Genomic DNA, 20,083 nt, shown 5'->3' with positions numbered 1-20,083 from the left:
AATGAAGAGGTTAATATTTAACACAGAATGTGGGTTAGGTAAGCAGTTAATTCACAGCAGTAGAAAAAGAGTCTCTATTCTTTGTTAAAACACAGTCACTCAGGGCACAGCAAAAGGCAAGAGGATAGATGTTCAATCTGCTTGCAAGTCACTATAAAACAAAGGACCACAGCAAAACACAACAACAATAACAGAACCCTATGGGCAAAAGTTTTCAGATGGCATTTCAAACTAAAATACTGAGCACTAAATAGCTATGCTTGAAAGCTAGTCCCCTGGCAGACTGAAGAGTGTGTAGCTGAATTGCTTGTTTTACAAATGTTTTACATGTAAGTAAAAAGACATTTGAGTTGTGGCATAATTGCATTTGTTAGAATTGGAGTTATAGGAAGGCATTTACAATTCAGGCTGTGTGTGCAAGTTATAAAATGTGAGTCAGCAGAGTATGTAGGCGGCTCTGGAGCCAGCACTGGCACCGAGCATGCCTGGATACCATCCCAGGCCAAGGAAAGCTCAATGCAGGTAAGCTCACTCCCTGCCTGGAAAGAAACTCTGCATAACATGCATACTGCAAGAGTGCCTTAGCTCAGCACTAATGCTGCAGGGATACAAGCTGCAGCCTGACTGCCAGTTTTTAATCTCAGTCAAACCTAGCCTTTTATGTTAGATGCAAGAATATAAGGAGGGTGAAATCCTGAAAGACAACAGCAGGAGTCATCTCATCCATTGGGTTGAATGGACTGACATGAAAAGCACCTGTGCACAGCAAGGAGCCTCCTCCCTGTGAAAAACTTTCTGCTCTGGGGAGTGGGAGGCAAATGTGCTTTGGCACAGCCACCATACAGACCTAGCACTGCTGGGATAGGGTACACTGCATTTCCTACTTATTCTCCCTGGTGCTGATGGACAAGTGAAAAGGGAAATTAAAAGGCCATAGCCTGAACTCTGACAGGGATGGGATGCAGGCGGCCTGCTGGAAAATGAGAAGTAAAAATGAAAGGAGGAAAAAAATAAGGGGAAGACAGGCAAATAAATGTTTTCTTTTGACCCTGGTGAGCATGTCTGTCACCCTTCTTTCTCCCAGCTCCAGCACTGCTTTCACTATGACATAATATATTGTAGCCTCTTTACAGTCTTTCTTGTGCTCGGTAATGACTGATATTACTGCCTGATGGAGCAAAAGCATCCAGAGGACTTGGCAAACAACAGTTTTCTTTGCTCTTTGGCTGAAGACCTTGAAATAAAGAATGATAAGGAGTCCTTGACTACATAATGGCACTTCATAAAATAGAGGCATCACTATTCTCAGCATCCTGTCATACTGAGTAAGTTTTGCTTTCTTTCCAGAGCTGTGGGCTCTGAACAGGGCGATGCTATAAACTATACAGCATCTACAGTTCTCACTTCTGGGAAAGGCTGGGGAAAATTGGACATGTTGAAGTAACTGAATTCTGTAGGCATGAATGATCTATTTCCATTTCAGAATTATCTATTTCCACATCCTTTTATTGTGCTCTGAATATTGAAAATTGTGAGAGAAGCCTGTGGTAGTGAGCCATATCTAACTATGGAATTAAACCAGTATAACATTTTCTCCTATATTTCTCTGGTTTGCAATAACAAATACGTGAGAATCACGTTTTGCTACCCATACGTGCGATACAAAAGACATAAATCTGAAGGAGTAAATTAATCTGGACTGAAAATCTTTCACCCAGTTACGCCATTCACATTCCTCCTGGCTGCTAAAGGACTTTATAGAACATAAAAATGAAAATGAGATTCTGCCAGGTTTGCAGCTCCAGGAATTTGAAAGAACATAAAAGAAAATATTTTAGGACCTTTCATTCCACAGCTTTCAGTGGCAGAGTCCTCTTAATTGTTCTGATTAGACAACTCAGAGAAAAGGTCATTAGGAAAATAAGACTCAAAGGTACTCTGTCTCTGTTCCCTCCCCCTTTTATCCCCCTCATGATCTAATGTGAAACATGGTTATATTTGCAGTTGACTTCAGGATGAAATGTGAAAATTTGTTACATAATGAAAAATTTGCTGTAAGACGTTAGCAGGTTTTTTTGCAGAGAGGTAAGATCATAGGGGAACGTTTTGAAAAGCTGATTTTCTTTTATGTTCATCTTAATCAAATTAAGTTTCAATTTAAAAGACAACCTACAACATGCTAAGAAAAGCTGCATAAAGCGTCTGTCAGAGAACGGGATGCATTGCTGCAGGAAGGCTATGCCCACTTCAGAGTTCTGCGACATCTGCTGCCTGTGCAGGCAGCATCAATGGTTATGCACAGCAGAAGCTGCAAGTCAAAAGCTCTGGGGTGAACACGTTTATAGAATTTTGGTTGCATTGTACAAAAGAAAAGAGCTCTGGTTAGGGGCGGGGGAGGCAGCTGCACAAGCGAAAATACAAAGGTAAAGGGTAGGTACCAAGAGAGTCATGTTTCTCAAACACAGACGCCTGTCAGCCTTGTCCTGTGGAGAGGGGTTAAAGCTTTTAAATGAACTGGTGTGATTAGTGAAACTTAAAAGAAAAAAAAGGAGAAAATAAAATGAATGTAAGCCAAACCAAAACCATTTTATTTCTCTACAATTGGAAAGAAAGGTTAAGATTGTTCTACCTCTAGTTCCCTCAGAATTCCTGACTGGCCACAGGTCTCTAAATCCTCCAGAGCCTGAGACCAGAAATTTTCCTCCTGGTCAGCCTCGGTGTTATCATGGGTACCTGTGAAGCTAGATTTACAATGAGAGGTTAAAAAAATGTGGACTTCTTTTTCCCTCAAAAGTATATTTCACACACATGCCTTGCCACAGACTGCAACTCGAATGACAGAACCTTACGGCAGAAGAGTGGGGAAGAGTCATGGACCAGGAGAGGCTGGATGGACATGCAGAGCATGTGACAGACAAGGCTTCTCGTAACCTGGCAGTTGTGAGCACCATCTGAGCAACGACGTATTCCGTAAGGAGATAAATGGATTCCAAGAACAATTCAGTGCACATTTTTACTGGATTAGAACTGGGACCTCCCTAAAAAAATTAATGAATCAACCAGTAGCTGTGTGCAGAGCTGCTCTGTGCAATGAGTATCTGCAGTAAAACCTTTCAACCTCAGAGGCTTCTCCCAGGGAACATGAAAAGAGCCCTCACTTTTGCAACAGAGTTTGCAAAAGAGGAATGTCAGTGATTTTTACCTGGTTCTTTCAGCCTAAGCTTCATTTACTGTTACCAAATTTAGCCCCCCTGACTGCTGTCACAGAAACTGCTCCAGTTATTTCATACACAAACAAACAGAGAAACTTTCAGGATGCAACTCTCTTGCATGGAGACTTAGGTCTTTGGTATTTCATAAGCAGACTGAGGACTTACATTGGCACTCTTGACCAAGATGGTGGTGACTGCAATGCTTGGTTAGTTGCCCAACAAAAGAAGTCTGATAAAACCTACCAAATATTGACTGCAGCAACACAGCCCAACGGGACAGCATTACAGTGTATGTGTGTGTGTGTGTGTGTGTGTGTGTGTGTGTGTAGGAAGCAGGAGTACTTTGCTGTCTTAGCAAGGGGAATCAGCTCAATGAAGGTTCCCACAAGCACTAGAGCTGCTGCACTGCACTGGGCTGGTTATGGGAAAGGCACAGGGGAAGGGTGAGCAAAGGAAGAATGAGAATTTGCCCCTTTGGTGGCAGCAAGCTGTTGCTTTGAATCAGCTGCCCATGAGCTGCAGCTCGTGGTGCTTAACTGCACAGAAACAGAGCAAACACTATTACGGAAGCATCTGAGGCCTTGCCTGTCAAACAATGTATTACTGAGAATAGCATCACTGTTAACAGAGAAGCTTCTCAATAGAACTGCTCAGCATAAGGGACAGCAGCTTGGATACTTCATGCTCATGATACTCCGCCTCAAAGATGCTTTCTTACAGTTACCAGTCAAGCAGACAATCTTTCCATCTCTTACTGCAATGATTCTCCACCTAGCATCAGTGTCTCTTCTAAGATATTGCAACAGGTACAGCAATGGTGAGAATACCTACTCAGATCACAGATGCAATTCCTCCCAGGCAAGAAAAGAAAGTATTTAAAACATGATTTTAGAAAGTTCCTTGAATTCTGAAATTGGCTTTTTCAATAAGCCTAAGTAGTTGGTTTAATATCTAATGTTGAACATAGACTAATTTATTCATTGCAATACCTTTATGTTGCATACTAATATTATACTATAAAATGGAACTTGAGTTAATGAACAGGATTATTTGAGGCAACTGTCTGTGACAGCAAAAACTGTATTTCATGAAACTGGAGGTCCACTTCTTCCCCAGCTTCTGTGAAATCTGAAATCATGATGCCTATATGTCTGGACTTCTTTTTAGCTGAAGCAATTCCTTTTTCTGCTCTCTCCTCCTCTTCTGCTTTTTCTCTAAGTCCTGTCTTCCAGCGTGTGAAATGCTCAACTTTTGCATCTCTATTCACACCTATGTGAATAAACTGATTTGTAGCTGAGCCACTGAACCAGAAAAAAAAAAAGTACCAAAATAATTTCTCACCTAGATGCTTTTTTATTTTCTCTGAAACATGAGAGATTGATTTTATGTCATGTGAAATACTGTTTAACCTATAATGAATGTATTTGGTTTTCTGATGCTTATTCAAAGAGCCATCAGACATTCAGATGCATAAAAAGGCAGAAGGACAGATCATGAGACAGATATGAAGACTCAGGTGCCTCTGATTTGGTTCTTATTGCTGTATGAGAGACAAAATTTACTTTATCTGTCTTTTTGGCTTTTTTTTTTTTTTTTTTTTTCAATTCAGGAAGTTCGAGGATGTTCTGGGATTGGGCAGACTCATTCCTGTAAGCATTGTTTTAATGTGCAAAGCTTCTTCCCTGGAGCAGGACTGGTCCTGCCTGCCAGTGGTAGGTAGACAGCAGGCTACAGAGCGGTTCCAGCTCTCTCTGGTTTCACTCACTTGCCAACTGAAATACCATTATCACTCAATGGCACGTTAATGATGTGTTACCTGCTTTTACCCTGCTGTTCTCCTTTTTTCCATTTTAATTGTTTTCCCTTTCTTCCCCTCCTGCCCCCTCCTCAGTCGAGCTAGATCTCACTGCTGTGCATTCTTTGTTCTCCTACCTGGAGGTATTCCACTCTTCCAGCTGCCCCCCACCTTTCCTTGGCCCACCAGAGGCACCTTTCCACATCTTGCTCTCTTTCTTCACGCTCCTATTGCTCTCTCCCCCTGATCTTTCTACGGAAGTTTGCTTTAAATGGTTTTCTTGATTCTCTCCCAGTGTCTCAGTCTCCTTCTGTTGCCACGTATTCTTGGAAGCTGTGCTACACAAAACAAAGGTAAGAAAAAATTACATTTTTCTTAAAAGTCACTTAGCTAGAGGCAGAGAAGAGGTGGTTTCCTGGGAATTCCTATAACAGGCTGGAAGAACAGACATACCCTTCTCAAATACCCCAGCACTTGGTACAGGAGCACCATCAGTTGTCACATACACCATTTTGTGCAGAAAGAATAATCATTAATTTAATTTGCGCCATATATCTCAGCTGTAAGTCACACTGACAATTAGAACAAGACTCTTCAATGTGTATACTTTCTGTTAAATAGAGCTTTAAAATGGTAGTAGAGTACATGCTTTTAATTTAGAAGACTATGTATTTTACAATCCATCTTCCTGGTTCACTGCTCATCAATATTATCAGCTTACTGCAAAAAATTAGCTGTTCTGGAATATATGGCTGCATCTCATCTGAGAAACAATATTTGGGCTTTAACTATGAATAAGGATGCTGCTATTAAATGAAATATATTAACTTACCAAGAATGGGAGGTATTAAGAAAACTATGGTAATTTCCTTTATTAAGTATTGTCCACTACCACCCTATGAAAACTTCTAGTATGCTTCTGTCCAGTAGGACCAAAGGAGCTGGATATGGACTGAGAGCTCACACTTGGCCATATCTTAGCTATTACCTTGTCAGACTTGTCTCCAGATAAAACATCACTGGGCAATCTGCTGTACCAGAGGATCTGTCATTCAGATTCTGAAAAGCAGCACTGGCATCTAAGCTTTGCCTTGATTTGTATTTGAAAGGTAACAAACTGGACCTTATGGATTTACTTATCCAGTATGTTTATATAGAAAGGTTTTCTTTAGTACTAAACTTGAATTTCTCACAGACTGGGACTTTGGGCTTATTGTGCTGCTACACCAAGAAACTATTTCTCAAGAAGGACATACATGTCTGCAAGTCCTGAGGACAGGTACAAAAAGCACATCTTTCTGTGACTGTCTGAGGAAGAACTGTTCTTTGGCAGGAATTACCCAAGTTTCTGCAGTGGTTTCACTGCCAGATCATTCTTACAATGAAGAGTAAGAGGTATTTGGGTCTTTCACTATCTCCAAGCACTGTCAACTAAGCACTTTTCCCTGAGGAAATTCTTTTGCCTGCAGAGAAATTAACTGAAAAGGAGATTTACTTCTCGGAAGAAGAGGAATGCATGCATGGCAAACTACCATAGCTTTGGACTAGACATTTCTACCTGGATCACTTTGTTCTCCTACTGAATCACTGCAGATGCCTCAAGCATTTATGGAAGATGACTGCAATTTCTGCCCAAACCAAAATGAAGAGTTTTCATGGAAGACAAAAGATTAACATGCCAGTTGTTTTTAGCCACGGTATTTATATGTTTCTTTTTGTGGAGTGGAAAACAGAGAAGGTTTTTCCTAATGCTTACTCAGGGGAATGTCCTAATTTTTTTGTTTGTTTATTCTTAAGAGATAAATGCTGTGGGTTTTTTTGTCTGAAGTAACTCAAAATAAATACATATCTTGGCTTTGGTGTCATAATCTTCTGTAACTGTCACTAATCTACCCTATTAAGTTTCATGAACTAGAAATACTGTATCTCATATTTAAAGGAAGAGCTGTTACAGCTGCATTAGAAGAACATAATTCCATTCCAGACAGTAAGAATTAATTTTTGAGGCACTGCTGCAGCTATAAGTCAGAAACAGAAACTCGTATGAGAACTTACCTGCTTGCTGTAGGTCGGTCCCATTCATCATCACTCAGCCCTGTATCATGAAATGGGTGGTTTTGTGGTTTGCTTGGAGGGGACAAACTAGTCTGCTTTGGAGTCCTCCACTCATAGGCATTGAAGTTGTACCCTGAAGCCTGATAGCTGTGTCCTAAAAAGATGAATTATGTATTTACGGCCCTGTATATGCTGTAATGACAGAAAAGCACATCTCCGAAGCTTGGTTCTGTAGAACTTTGATGTGGATTCATGGTTGCTAGCTTTTTTTTGCAGTAGTAGTCAGATTATTTATGATCTAAATTATGCCTGGAATCAGGCGTGCTCTAGAGCTTCTCCTGTGAAAGCCCATCAAAAGCAAAATCTTAAATATATATAACACTGTTCCCCTACTGTTTATGTCTCAGCTGCTTGTGATGTTTAGTTTAGGTATCTTCACAATTTATCGATTTCCTATTTGATATCACACATTGAACACTAGTGAATAAATCCCATGTGTTATGGATATGTTAAATACAATTTAACATGGTCATGTACAACATGCCCCAAATTAAACCTAAGCTATTTAGATAACTGCACTTCAGACTTACTGAAAAAAAGAGTATGCAAGGATGCATTAAAAAAATCCATCAACTTTCAACTTGTCTCTTCAGATGACTAGCAGGAAAGTTTTTCCTTCCTCCTCATAACTTTCTCAAATTTGGAAGCAATGCAGCCAAAAAATCGTGACATATTAGTGTCAATTACGCACAAGACTATCAATCTGTAGAATGCTACCTAGATGTGGAAGTTGGCATGGTGCAGAGGCTCCTGAGTGGCCATTAACTGGAGTAATGCTAGAACAGGAATTAAATTAAATTTAAAAGAATTAAACTTGGCTAGGGATGTTAAGGATAACAGGAAGGGATTCTATAGGTACGTAGCAAATAAAAGACAAACTAGGGGCAATGTAGGCCCCCTTAGGAAGCTATCCCTGGATTTGGAGAAGGCTGAGGTTCTGAATGATTTCTTTGCCTCAGTCTTCACTGGCAAAGGCTCTGACCGCACCACCCAAGTCTTGGAAGGCAGACGCAGGGACTGTGAGAATGAAACCCTTGGACAAACTCTAGGAGAGGATCTGGTTCAAGACCATCTTAAGAACCTGAACGTGCACAAGTCCGTGGGACCTGATGAAATCCATCCATGGGTCCTGAAGGAGCTGAGGAATGAAGTTGCTAAACCACTGTCCATCATATTTGAAAAATCATGGCAGTCAGGTGAAGTTCCCGATGACTGGAAAAAGGGAAATATAACCCCCATTTTCAAGAAGGGGAAAATGGATGACCCAGAGAATTACAGACCAGTCAGTCTCACCTCTGTGCCTGGCAAAATCTTGGAGCAGATTCTCCTGGAAGGCATGCTAAGGCACATGAAAATCAACAAGGTGCTTGGTGACAGCCAGCATGGCTTCACTAAGGGGAAATCCTCCCTGACCAATTTGGTGGCCTTCTATGATGGGGCTACAGAACTGATGGACAGGGGTAGAGCAGTTGATGTCATCTACCTGGACTTGTGTAAGCGTTCGACACTGTCCCACACGACATCCTTGTCTCTAAATTGGAGAGACATCAATTTGATGGATGGACCACTCGGTGGATAAAGAACTGGCTGGATGGCAGCACACAAAGAGTTGTGGTCAATGGCTCAATGTCCGGCTGGAGACCAGTAACGAGTGGTGTCCCTCAGGGATCGGTGTTGGGACCGGTCTTGTTCAACATCTTTGTCGCTGACATGGACAGTGGGATTGAGTGCGCCCTCAGCAAGTTTGCCGATGACACCAAGCTGTGTGGTTCAGTTGATTTCGCTGGAGGGAAGGAATGGCATCCAGAGGGACCTTGACACGCTTGTGAGGTGGGCTGATGCCAACCTCATGAAGTTTAACCATGCCAAGTGCAAGGTCCTACACCTGGGTCGGAGCAATCCCAGGCACAGCTACAGGTTGGGCAGAGAAGAGATTCAGAGCAGCCCTGCGGAGAAGGACTTGGGGGTGTTGGTCGATGAGAAAATGAACATGAGCCGGCTTCAGTGTGAGTTTGCAGCCCAGAAAGCCAACTGTATCCTGGGCTGCGTCAAAAGGAGTGTGACCAGCAGCAGGTCGAAGGAGGTGATCCTGCCCCTCTACTCTGCTCTTGTGAGACCTCACCTGGAGTATTGTGTGCAGTTCTGGTGTCCTCAACATAAAAAGGACATGGAACTGCTGGAACAAGTCCAGAGGAGGACCACGAGGATGATCAGGGAGCTGGAGCACCTCCCATATGAAGATAGGGTGAGAAAGTTGAGGCTGTTCAGCCTGGAGAAGAGAAGGCTGCGTGGAGACCTCATAGCAGCCTTCCAGTATCTGAAGGAGGCCTACTGGGATGCTGGGGAGGGACTCTTCATTAGGGACTGGAGTGACAGGACAAGGGGTAACGGGTTCAAACTTAAACAGGGGAAGTTTAGATTGGATATAAGGAAGAAGTTCTTTCCTGTTAGGGTGGTGAGGCACTGGAATGGGTTGCCCAGGGAAGCTGTGAATGCTCCATCCCTGGCAGTGTTCAAGGCCAGGTTGGACAAAGCCTTGGGTGACATGGGTTAGTGTGAGGTGTTCCTGGCCACGGCAGGGGGGTTGGATCTTAAGGCCCTTTCCAACCCTAACTATTCTATGATTCTATGATTCTGTAACAGGAAGGACAGTTTCTGTCTCTGCACCATTAAGGCAAAGTCTCATTAATACAAACACAGGACTGTGGTGTGACAGCCCCGCACTGCCCTGCCAACATGGGAACCTCTGTACCCCTGCCCCCTTGTGGAAGAGAGACGTGCTCTTAGCAGAGACACTGATTTTTGCTAGAGCTCTTGAGAGGTGAGAAAAGGCCCTTCTCATGATGGGCACAAGTGTCTGGGACCAATATACACCCTCAGGAAGCTCACCTTGCAGAATATGATTTCTGTAGCAGCCATTTCCAAATGTCTCAATGCTGTGTAATGGCATCAGATGACCTTTATATCTGAAGTGTTTATTCCTGGGTGCTTTTATCATAGAATCATAGACTCATCTAGGTTGGAAAAGAACTTTAAGATCATCAACTGCTAACCTCCACTGCTAAGTCCACCATTAAACCATATCCCTAAATGCCACATCTACATCAGTAGAGGGCACATAATGAAAAAACAACATTTTTGCTCATTTTGGTTCTTCTATTCAAGCTCAAGGTTGTTTGTGGGAGAAAGGAGCTGTTACGTGGCTTGTTGCACATTTATATAGGCAGGTAGACAGGCAGAGGCATTAATGCTTCTAAATACACATACAGAGTTTCCAGCACCATTTTTCTTTCTCCTGAATCTTTTAGGTACGCCTGGCTTCCAAGTGATGCATCAAGAAGAATGCATGGATTGACTTGTCACAAGCTGATGCTGATCTGGCAAGCAAAATCTGTTATGGTAGAGCTGCTATATATGTATTTCATCTTGACATACTCCCTTTCTAGCTCCTTTGTTGGCATTTTCTGATGTGCATATTGGATTAGGAATTTTGTTCATGACTAACAAATATCACTGCTGTCACCTCTCTAAAGAGGGCAATTTGCTTCCATAAATCAGTCTAGACCTGTCTCTCTCAAATCCCATGTAACTAGACAGCTGTGTGCATTTCCAGGTAATTGGCAGACATTAACATACTGCCAGATTCTAGGAAGGGTTTGTAAAAATGTGATGGCTGTGTGTGGAAGGCTCCAGATCAGCAAGTCAGACACATCAGACAAACGTACAAAATGGGATAGTAATTCAAGGAGAGAAAAGACCGCTCATCAGCATTAAATCAGTAACTAATAGGATGAAGCATTATCCAGTGCTCCAAAAACATTCCCCAAACTCCTCAATTTGCTTAGCCTGTTCTTGTGCCAAGAAAGGTTTGGAAAGAAGCCAAACTCAACTTGACAGGTCAAGACAGAATGAACTTTAATAGAAATGTGGGTCACATTAGTACCACAGCAAGGGACAAGGCACATATCTGATTACACTCAGGCTGTTTAACAGAAGTGCCATGTATCCAGCCAAGTCTGGGCTGATTTTTTCAAGGCAGTTAGAAAAATATCTCCTTTGAGATACTGGTTTGGTTTTGGCTCGGATATCATCAGGACTTTGAAAAGTAGTCTAGGCCTCAATCCTCTCCACAGCTGAGCGATTTGCTCCAAGTATCATCAATTCAAGCAGGATATGAGAACTATCATTTTGGCACTTGTTTAGCAATACTTGTCCTTAAAAATATCAGAAGAAAATCTAACATGGTTGATTTTGACAAACTGACCAAACCAGTTAAAGCCAGAAAAAGACAAATTTATCCCAACTCTAACTCCAGTGAAATACAAATTATACAGGGGGAATATACCCCAGTACATGGAGTACTAAATAAATGTTCTCCTCTCCAGAAGAAACTGCTGGTGTTATCCCAGAACAGGAACATTAGAGCATGGCAATGAAAGGAATCAGCACAGAACTTCAGTCTATATGGAAAATCTGTTGGGCAGAGCTTGGCTTCAGTTCTCTATGAGAGGGTACAAAACAGCTGCCCATGAGCTCCTGCCCTTGCTCCTGCCCTTGCTCCTGGAAAGCAACAGCAAGAAATAGAGAACTAAACTGAACAGAATGCACACAACCAGCGTGAGTGAGTGAAAATTACTTGAGGTGAGGATGTACCTGTCCAGATACCTGCTTTTCTATGGATAAACATTTCAAGGGAGTTAAATAAAACACTGAAGCTGTGTGGAAGTTACTTTTCTTGTAATCTAGACTATTACGAGATGTCTGTATCCCTCACTGCCTAAACAAATGTCTTACAAATTAGAAGATTATTTGAAAATCCTATATAAAACAATAGTGATGCAGAAGCAGAAAATTTATTGTTAAGGACAATCATGTCTTTAAATAGAATGACTGTTTTTGAGAGCTGAAAGTTAGATGCTAATGCTGCAGGAATGAGGAAGCAGCAAAAGATTTATGAATCATAAGCAATGCCTAACATCCCCCCTGCAGCAGTTTATAATAAATCTGTTGTCAGTTAAAAATTACTACATATGGGCATCATATTAAAGAATATCTTCAGAGCATTCTGTGCCTTGCATTGATCCCTATCTGAAGGATAAACTCATTTAGTTGTGGATGAGCTGTGGACCAGGCTATTCAGATGTCAGTAAAGCTAACAAAAGCCTGTTAATGTATTGGTAAGTGCTTCATAACACATCCCTCGCATGTCATGAGGGAATGAATCTGAGACCAGCCAAGTGTAAGAAATCATGCTGCCTGGCAAGGTGTGTGGTCATTAGGAGACACTGGCACATTACAAGGTATGAGGTTTAAAGCTGGTACAGATAAACTTCTTTTTAAGGCAAAGGAAGGTCAACCATGAAGGTGATAATTTCTACTTTAAATCTTGATTGCATTTGCGATAGTACCTTGATTTCCAAAGCTGGTATCAATACCAGAGCCATCCCATGACTCTACTGCGCTGTCAACGCTTGGGACTGTAGTGGAATAGATGTCTGAGAGTTTGCCAGATTTCTGTGCAGCAGAGGTTTCATCTTCAGCATCACTCAATTCACTTACGTGACCCACAGGGACAGAAAATTTCTTGGGACTGGTAGCTGAAGAGGATTATAAAGAAAAAGTAGGGGGTAGTGCAGTCATTGCTTTACTGCAGTTCTAAGAAAATGCTTTTTACAACTGACATGACATTTTTCCAGGGATGGCCTACATGCTTGTTAATCTGTAACAACACACACATGACCACTGATGCTACTCTTGGCCATACTCACCATCTGTCTGCTTCTTGATTTTCAAGGTGACGGTTTCTCCTGCCATCTGTAATAAATGAATGGCTTCACTCAAAGGTTTTCCTTTCAGACTGCTACTATTTATTGCTAGGATTCTGTCTCCTATGTGAATTGCGCCAGTCCTATAATAAGAGAGAGAAGAGAGCATAAGAAGAAACAAAGACAGTTTCTTTGCATATTTGGGGCATGAAAGACTCATCTCCCTTTCTTTCATTTTGCTTTTATAGCTGTGTTACAGAGCAATTCTTTTGTTAGAAATGCTTAAAGCAAGTTGCCTTTGTTGTAGTGACAATAGCAGAGCTGAGGCATGGAGGTGTGGATTTCTGTGTTGCAGCAGTTGAGTTAATCACCTGTGGATGATATTCATTGCAGCCCACCTGCTTAAGAGCAATCTCAGACAGTGCAGTTTAGTTCTGAAATAAGTCAAGTCTCTAGAAGCCTCACAATATAAGAGATAATGGCAGTGAGAGCAGGTAACAGCTCTTTCACAAACACGGCTTTCAGGATGGATCACATCAAGAGAAGAAAATAAATTCTCTCTGTGTAAATGCACTGTTTATTCTGGCTCTGCACAGTGTCATGTTTTGTGTTCTCTCTCTGAATCCACCACCAAAGTTGCAATGACAGTACCCATCTTAGAAGTAACGGGCAATGGAAAACCTTAGCATTTTCATTTTTCTCTATTCACCACTTACCATGATGAGAAATGGTGAAGTATGATTCAAGTATTATCCTTAGATAATGCTTGCTATGGTGTATGTAAGTGCACCTACAGATGCAGTGTGAGTATATGGTAAGTGGCATGTAAGTATATGGTAAGTTCAGATAAATGCAGACACACAAAGTGCTTTCTTTATCTGTTCTACTGCACAGGGCTACTGCTTTTAAATGGCTGCTAAAATGTCCTGTGACTGAGCAGTCTGATTGACTAGTCATTACTATAGGTGATTTATAATAAGGACCACAGTCTTCCACTCTGTCTTGTATAGTATGTGCAAGAACATCCTGTTAAGATATTGCTCATGCTCCTGAACTTGGCAATGATCAAAAAGCATCAGTAAAAAGATGATAAACTCAGATTCATAGAACTGTAAAAATATAAATTGCTAAATCATGAAAATTAGCATCTGCAGGTAAACAAAATAAATCTTTACCTTCAAAAAAGAACATTTTAAAATAATTTACATTCCAATTTACCTTTCAGCTAATCCTCCTTTTGTAAGGCTGGAAATGATTATGGGATCAAAGGGCTCTTCAGTACCAGAGATTGTAATTCCAAGAGGCCCACCATAGCGCTTGAGCTCAACGGTATAAATAATTGCTCCAGAGCTCTCCTGTTCATCTGCAATAAATGCCAAGGGGATGCAATTGGTTTCTTACGAAAGAGGGAATGAAAAAAATAGCACATTCAGTCTAGTGACTGGTAATCAGACAACATTTTCAAAGGATTACATTTCAGATACACTTCTTAATCATATTCTACTGGATTAATTTTGAAAAAAATATTCTCTCTTGTGCAATTTCTTCTTTTATTGCCAAAACCTGATTACACTTAAGTCAATAGAAAAACGCTCCTCATTCTATTAAGACTCAATTTTACTCCATTTAAAATTACATCTTCTTTCCTATTAAAATATAACTTCAGGCTATTTTGTTACAGAATTACAATTTGAGGTCGAAAGGGACCTCAGGAGGTCATTTGGTTTAACACCCCATTCCAAGCATGGCCACCTACAGCAGGTTGCCAAGGACTGTGTCCAGATGGTTTCTGAGTATCTCCAAGGAAGGAGAATCCACACTCTTCCTGGGCAATCTGTTTCAGTGCCCTGTCACCCTCATAGTAAAGAAGTGCTTCCTGATGTTTGGAGAGAACTTTCTGTGTTTCAGTTTGTGTCCATTGCCTCTTGTCCTGTTACAGCACCACTGAAGACAGTCTGGCCCCATCTGCTTTACAACCTCCCTTCAGATATTTATATAAACTGATAAAAGTCTTCTCTGAGCCTTCTCTTCTCCAGGCTGAACACACCCAGTTTACCCTGCTTTGCCTCATAGGAGAGATGCTTCTGTCCCTTCATCATCCTTGTGGTCCTTCACTGGACCTGCTCCACTATGTCCATGTCTCTCTTGCACTGGGGAGCCAAGGTCCGGACCCAGCACTCCAGCTGTGTCACCAGGGATGAGCAGAGGGGAAGGATCACCTCCCCTGACCTGCTGGCAGTGCTCTGTCTGATGCAGTCCAGGAGCCTGTTGGCCACATTTGCCAGGAGGCAAATTATACTATTGTATAAATACTGGTACTAGTCTGTTTCTTGAACTGAATGGAAGGTAATCAGGAGATCAAAGATAATTCAAATTCAAATGTTTTCAATGGACAAGCTTTAAGCTTTTGTAACAGAATCAGAAATAGCTTCTGAATGCTGAATCATAAATGAAGTTTAATAGTAACTCCATTAGATTTTGTTTCATTATATTGGATGAAGTAATTAGCATTATTTTGTAATTTTTATCTCACCAACCAATCATCGGAAATGGGGAAAAATTCATCACTGGGTAAGCTTAAACACAATGTATTTTTCTCAAACAATACCCAACGGGTGTTGCAGCAACAAGAAAGGCTCCTATACTTATACAGTGCTCTTTAAATATTATCAAGAACTACACATCAGGAGAACAATCAGCTGCGCTATCTTTGGGTTGGGAAGAGACATTTTAAAATCTCAAATGAAAGATTTCTCCTCAGATCAAAATAACAAATGCTCCCTTGCCCATCTTATGATATTGGTATTCAGCCAGGATGACTGGCCTGCCGGGCAGCTTTCCCTTGATCTGTGGGCAATGACATTTTGAAGGGCTCACTGAGGGTGGAGAATGTCTCGGGCGCACACCCATAAATGTTACTAGAACTAACCTGAGACAAGTTAGAAAATTCAAACGTCCCCATTCCTGTTCCTGTCCACAGAAAAACTTTAGAAGAAAAAGAGCTACCTGCATCACTAGCAGAGGTTCAGAGCTGCTTTCTTCTAATGCTGAGCACAGTACTTAAGCAGAGCTGGAGAAACATTAATATCTGTGGGGGAACTTTGTTCCTCCCCAGTTTGCAGAAAATGTAGGCCTTTAACTTCCCAGCACCCCAGCTCCCTCCCGTTTCCCCCTTGCTATCCACCCTAAAGAAAATGGTGCACATATAGAACCAAAGGTGAGAAGAACTAGTGTGTTTGTTCAGCAAAGAATCCTGGGATTTTCACGCCTAGTGTTGGCCTTGCATTCCTAATTGGGGCATTATGGTAGGGTTTTGGCACAGCTCACATCAACTACACCTTATCTGACATACACTTTCCACGTGTGCCCACCTCCCAAGACCCCACAGGAAGCCTCTGGCTGGCATACAGTGCTGTAAGCTGCCACTGCACAGCAGAAGAGTGGCAGCTCTTGCTTGCTTGCTAAAGCATTTATGGAGCACCAACAAAACCTCTGGGATCTAGTGCTGATGATGGTGACACAGGTGTGGCATGGACATGGTGCAAGGCTTCACCTGAAGGATGAGAAGTAATCCATCAAGCTAATTAAAAATGTAATAGCCAGTATTTGCCAAGGGTTGAAGTTTCTCTGCTATCAACAGCGAGTGAGTAAGAAGTTATTAATCACAGAGCAGCCCTGCCACATGAGAGTTGGAAGTTTATAGCTCTTAGTGAATGACTGGAAAGGAGACCAGTCCATTATGTCTGTCTTCTGGCTAGCCACAGTTATTAAAATTAATGGCAGAATGCAACAAATGTGAAATTGCTACACTGTTCTCTTCAGTGCTCTTTTCAGGCAGCACAAATACAAGCTATCCAAGAACACTGCATGCACATGGCCTGAATTAACAACGAAGGCCAGTTTTGCCATGAAAGCAGAGAGCGCTGATATTCAAAACATTAGGTTAATCAGGAGATAAAATTTTTCTCAGTTTGGGAATCTGGTGGTGGGGAAAAAAAAAAGAGAAGAAACCTGCTGAAAACGTACTTCCATCTGGGGAGGAAATACAATCAAATTACCATGGTTTTGGATCTCACGTTTTTGAGATTTTCCTTCTGTCTTTTCTTGTGATGCAATTGTGGATAGTTGTTGTTGTAAACCACATTCAATGAAAGCAGACCCTCTGTGCTGCAGTGCCTCTGCCCTGTCCACTAGTGCCTTGTTCTTCAGAGTAGCATCTGATCCATACAGACAAAAGGGCAAAGAAGAGCAAGGTCTGGGGGAGCACATGACACGTACCCTGCCACTGGTCTCACCTGCATGGCTGGCTCTGAGGAACACAGCTCTGAGACACATACAACTGTCAGGAGAAGGGAGGAGGAGCTGGAGAGACAGCATAGGAAGGAAAAACAGCAGAAAGAAGAGCCAGAAGCTAGAAATATTTATGAGAAGGAAGAGTTTGAAAGCATGGAAAAGAGAACCTAAGGAGACAGGAGCCCCGCTCCCTGCCTTCCCCTCCTCAAAAAAGCATGTAATGAGAAATTAAAATAGTTTAAATCTTAATCACATTCTTGTGAGGGGAAAACTCAAACTCCCTTCTACAGGCATTCTTCCTGTCATCTTCTGCCAAGTGTAGTTGCAGCTTGCTCTTCATAACATAGCTGGTTTGCTCAGTTTTGCAAAGCAGCTGTCGGTCAGGTGTCCCTTTGGATGTACAGTCCACAGCCAGTTTGGCCAGCCAAGGTCCAAGGTGGACCAAACTATGTACAGCAAATCCCACCTCACCACCTGCAGGGACCTAACCACAATATCCTGCCACACAGTGGTTGTTCCCTTTGCTGGGTCAAAGTGTACTTCTGTAAGCCAATGTGCACAACTGCCTTTCAGTCCATCTGCCTTTGCTTTGTACTGATCACACCCAGAAGATACTGTTTCCTTTCAAAAGCAGTTAAAGGAACAGAGCATTCTAGTGTAATTCTAAATACGGTTTCAACAGCTGCACTTGATTTTCAATGATAAAGTGGGGCAGGCTGTGCCTTACTGCTATGAGATTGTACAGAGCTTAAGACAAGTGGATTTACAGTTCCTGCTTTTGAGTAACACCATAATATAAGTCCCAGCAGTAATGGTAATTATAATTGTCTAACTTCCTTTGCCACTAGAATGCGTAACAGAACTCTCCTTATAATCTCCAGGTAGAAAATCTGCTTTTATGGAATCCATAACGGGGAATATCCAGGAATATTAATAGGTGTAGGTGTGCAAAATGATGGCAGCTCCATTACTTCCACTGGACTGATCAGACATGGCTCCTCCATCATCCATCCAGCACAGCGTGTAAAGTACTCCTTGCCTTGAGCATGTGAATAGTCATGCTAAAGTCAAGTTTGTAAGTTTGTGGGTAAAGCGTGCACTTCACCACTCTGCTGGAGAACTGAGGCCTATGAATCCATGCTTTGCTAACCACGATTCCAATCTTAAAAGCAGAAAAAAATCTCAATAAGTTGGTAAGGTAATGATCAACCTTCTGTGGCTGCACCTGGGGGGAAACTGCTTTTCCAGAAAATGGAAGACTTGATTTTGCAGTGCAGTTCCTGCAGGCAATACAGCCCTTGTAAAATACAAAACTTCATACAGCATTAAAATTCTTTTTAGTGTGACACTTTCTGATTAGTATTAGCATAAATCAGCCATGTTTAGAAAAGGACATTTCACTAAAATTTAAATGCAAAGGAATAACCCTGTGTTCTAAAAGTCCTGAAAATACACAGAAATCTGCATTGCTAATACCGGAATTATCTTCATCTTTGCGGATCTTTAACTTCACAAGGTCCTCACAGTGCTGAAGGATCTGGACAGCATCTTCCATGGAGCAATTATCAAGTCGAATGTTGTCTATTGCAAGCAACTTATCACCCAGTTCAAGTGTCCCAGTTCTGTGAACAAGCAAACAAACTTGCATGAAATTCTAGTAACATGAATGCAAGTTATCTTAGAAGGTATGAACATTATTAGTATAGAAAAAAGACAGATTTTTAAAAACAATTATTTCTTAATACACTGGCATTTTCATTTGCAACTGCTTTTTACAACAACAACAACAAAGCATAGTCTCTTACAAGCTCCCTCTGTTTAACTGGAGTCTGCCTGGCTACACAACGGAAACAGATTCTTCCTGGGAGCTTGAATGTCTTACCTGTGGGCAACGCTTCCTTTCTTGATATCAGAAATAACCAGAGGGTCACCTGGTTTTCTACTGGACGGAGCTGTAATAAAGAATACATACAAGTATCTGACTTTATTACTAGATATGCAGATAGGCTAATTCTGCCCATAAATCAGTAATTCATATACATTACCTACTAGTATTATATACCTCTCCTTTTCCTAGATTATATGTATGTGAATACAATCATGAGCAGCATATTAGTAAGACTGCATAGTCCTCAAAAATTAGAAATGTCAAAATTAAGGAAACCGATGCAAAGTGAATTAAACCTGGTATGCCTAAATTCTGGGTTAGACTAGGACTGAACCTCCTGAAGATATCACAGTACAGCTCCAGCGATCTACTATGAAATGCTGTGCAGATGTAATAACTGTGTATAAGCCAAACTGTATTCGTAACACCTCCTTTAGTGTGAAGTAGATTCCGCCTTCTCACCCAGGAAGCATTATTGTCATACCTCTGCTTTAAGCACTGAATGAAACAGAAGCAGATGTAAAGGAACGTGGGCTAGCCCACTCATGATATTTTGCCAAAGCAGCTTCACTGTGACTCTGAGGTAAACAAGTGCCTCTTTGAATGAGTAACTTTGCTCCTCTGTGTTGCTGCTGGGCCTTAAGCATTGTGGACTTTTCCCCAGATACCTACTAGAAACCCTGCAATTCCAGCAACGGTCAAATCAGTAAACCCCACACCAGTCCTCTCCTTGCACACCTAACTCATATATTCTTGGAGGTATATCACATCTTTCAATTTTCTATCTGTCCATCATGGTTAAAAGCATGCTTGGCTCTACAGTGCCAGTCACTGCAATTCTTCAATTCTTTACTGACTTGTGCTGAAGTATTTGACAGATCTCCTTTGCTTTGTCCAGGAAATTTGCTTGGTAATTTTGCTTGACTTTTGGTTGCAAAAACTGCCCCAGTGGAAGAATACGATGAATACTGACTGTTTCCAGAGGAATGTTTCTTGGAGAAGCTTCGCTGACTGC

At 41.6% G+C, this 20,083-nt stretch overlaps 1 protein-coding gene across 15 annotated transcripts in view; it reads right to left on the bottom strand.

Moving 5' to 3' along the window:
• The window catches only part of GRIP1 (glutamate receptor interacting protein 1), a 322,599-nt gene that overhangs the window by 9,735 nt on the left and 292,781 nt on the right, over positions 1-20,083 (bottom strand). For 10 of the 15 annotated variants that reach the window (XM_057429476.1, XM_057429479.1, XM_057429486.1 and 7 more), the window contains 8 exons: positions 19,063-19,132; positions 18,657-18,802; positions 14,106-14,250; positions 12,891-13,030; positions 12,531-12,719; positions 7,063-7,216; positions 5,145-5,345; positions 2,630-2,741 (listed from right to left, as the gene is read on the bottom strand). In XM_057429476.1, coding sequence (XP_057285459.1) covers positions 2,630-2,741; positions 5,145-5,345; positions 7,063-7,216; positions 12,531-12,719; positions 12,891-13,030; positions 14,106-14,250; positions 18,657-18,802; positions 19,063-19,132 — 1,157 coding nt within the window. Of the gene's footprint in view, positions 1-2,438; positions 2,484-2,629; positions 2,742-5,144; positions 5,346-7,062; positions 7,217-12,530; positions 12,720-12,890; positions 13,031-14,105; positions 14,251-18,656; positions 18,803-19,062; positions 19,133-20,083 lie in introns of all 15 variants that reach the window. The other 5 variants (XM_057429487.1, XM_057429488.1, XM_057429485.1 and 2 more) reach the window with 3 other exon arrangements.

This window comes from Pezoporus wallicus, unplaced genomic scaffold, assembly GCF_028554395.1.
Source record: "Pezoporus wallicus isolate ANWC-B61680 ecotype Strahan unplaced genomic scaffold, APGP_CSIRO_Pwel_v1 contig_5069, whole genome shotgun sequence".
In the NCBI taxonomy this organism is placed as follows: Eukaryota; Metazoa; Chordata; class Aves; order Psittaciformes; family Psittacidae; genus Pezoporus; species Pezoporus wallicus.
The sequence above is the reverse complement of the archived record's forward strand: the minus strand, read 5'-3'. Positions and strand labels throughout refer to the sequence as shown.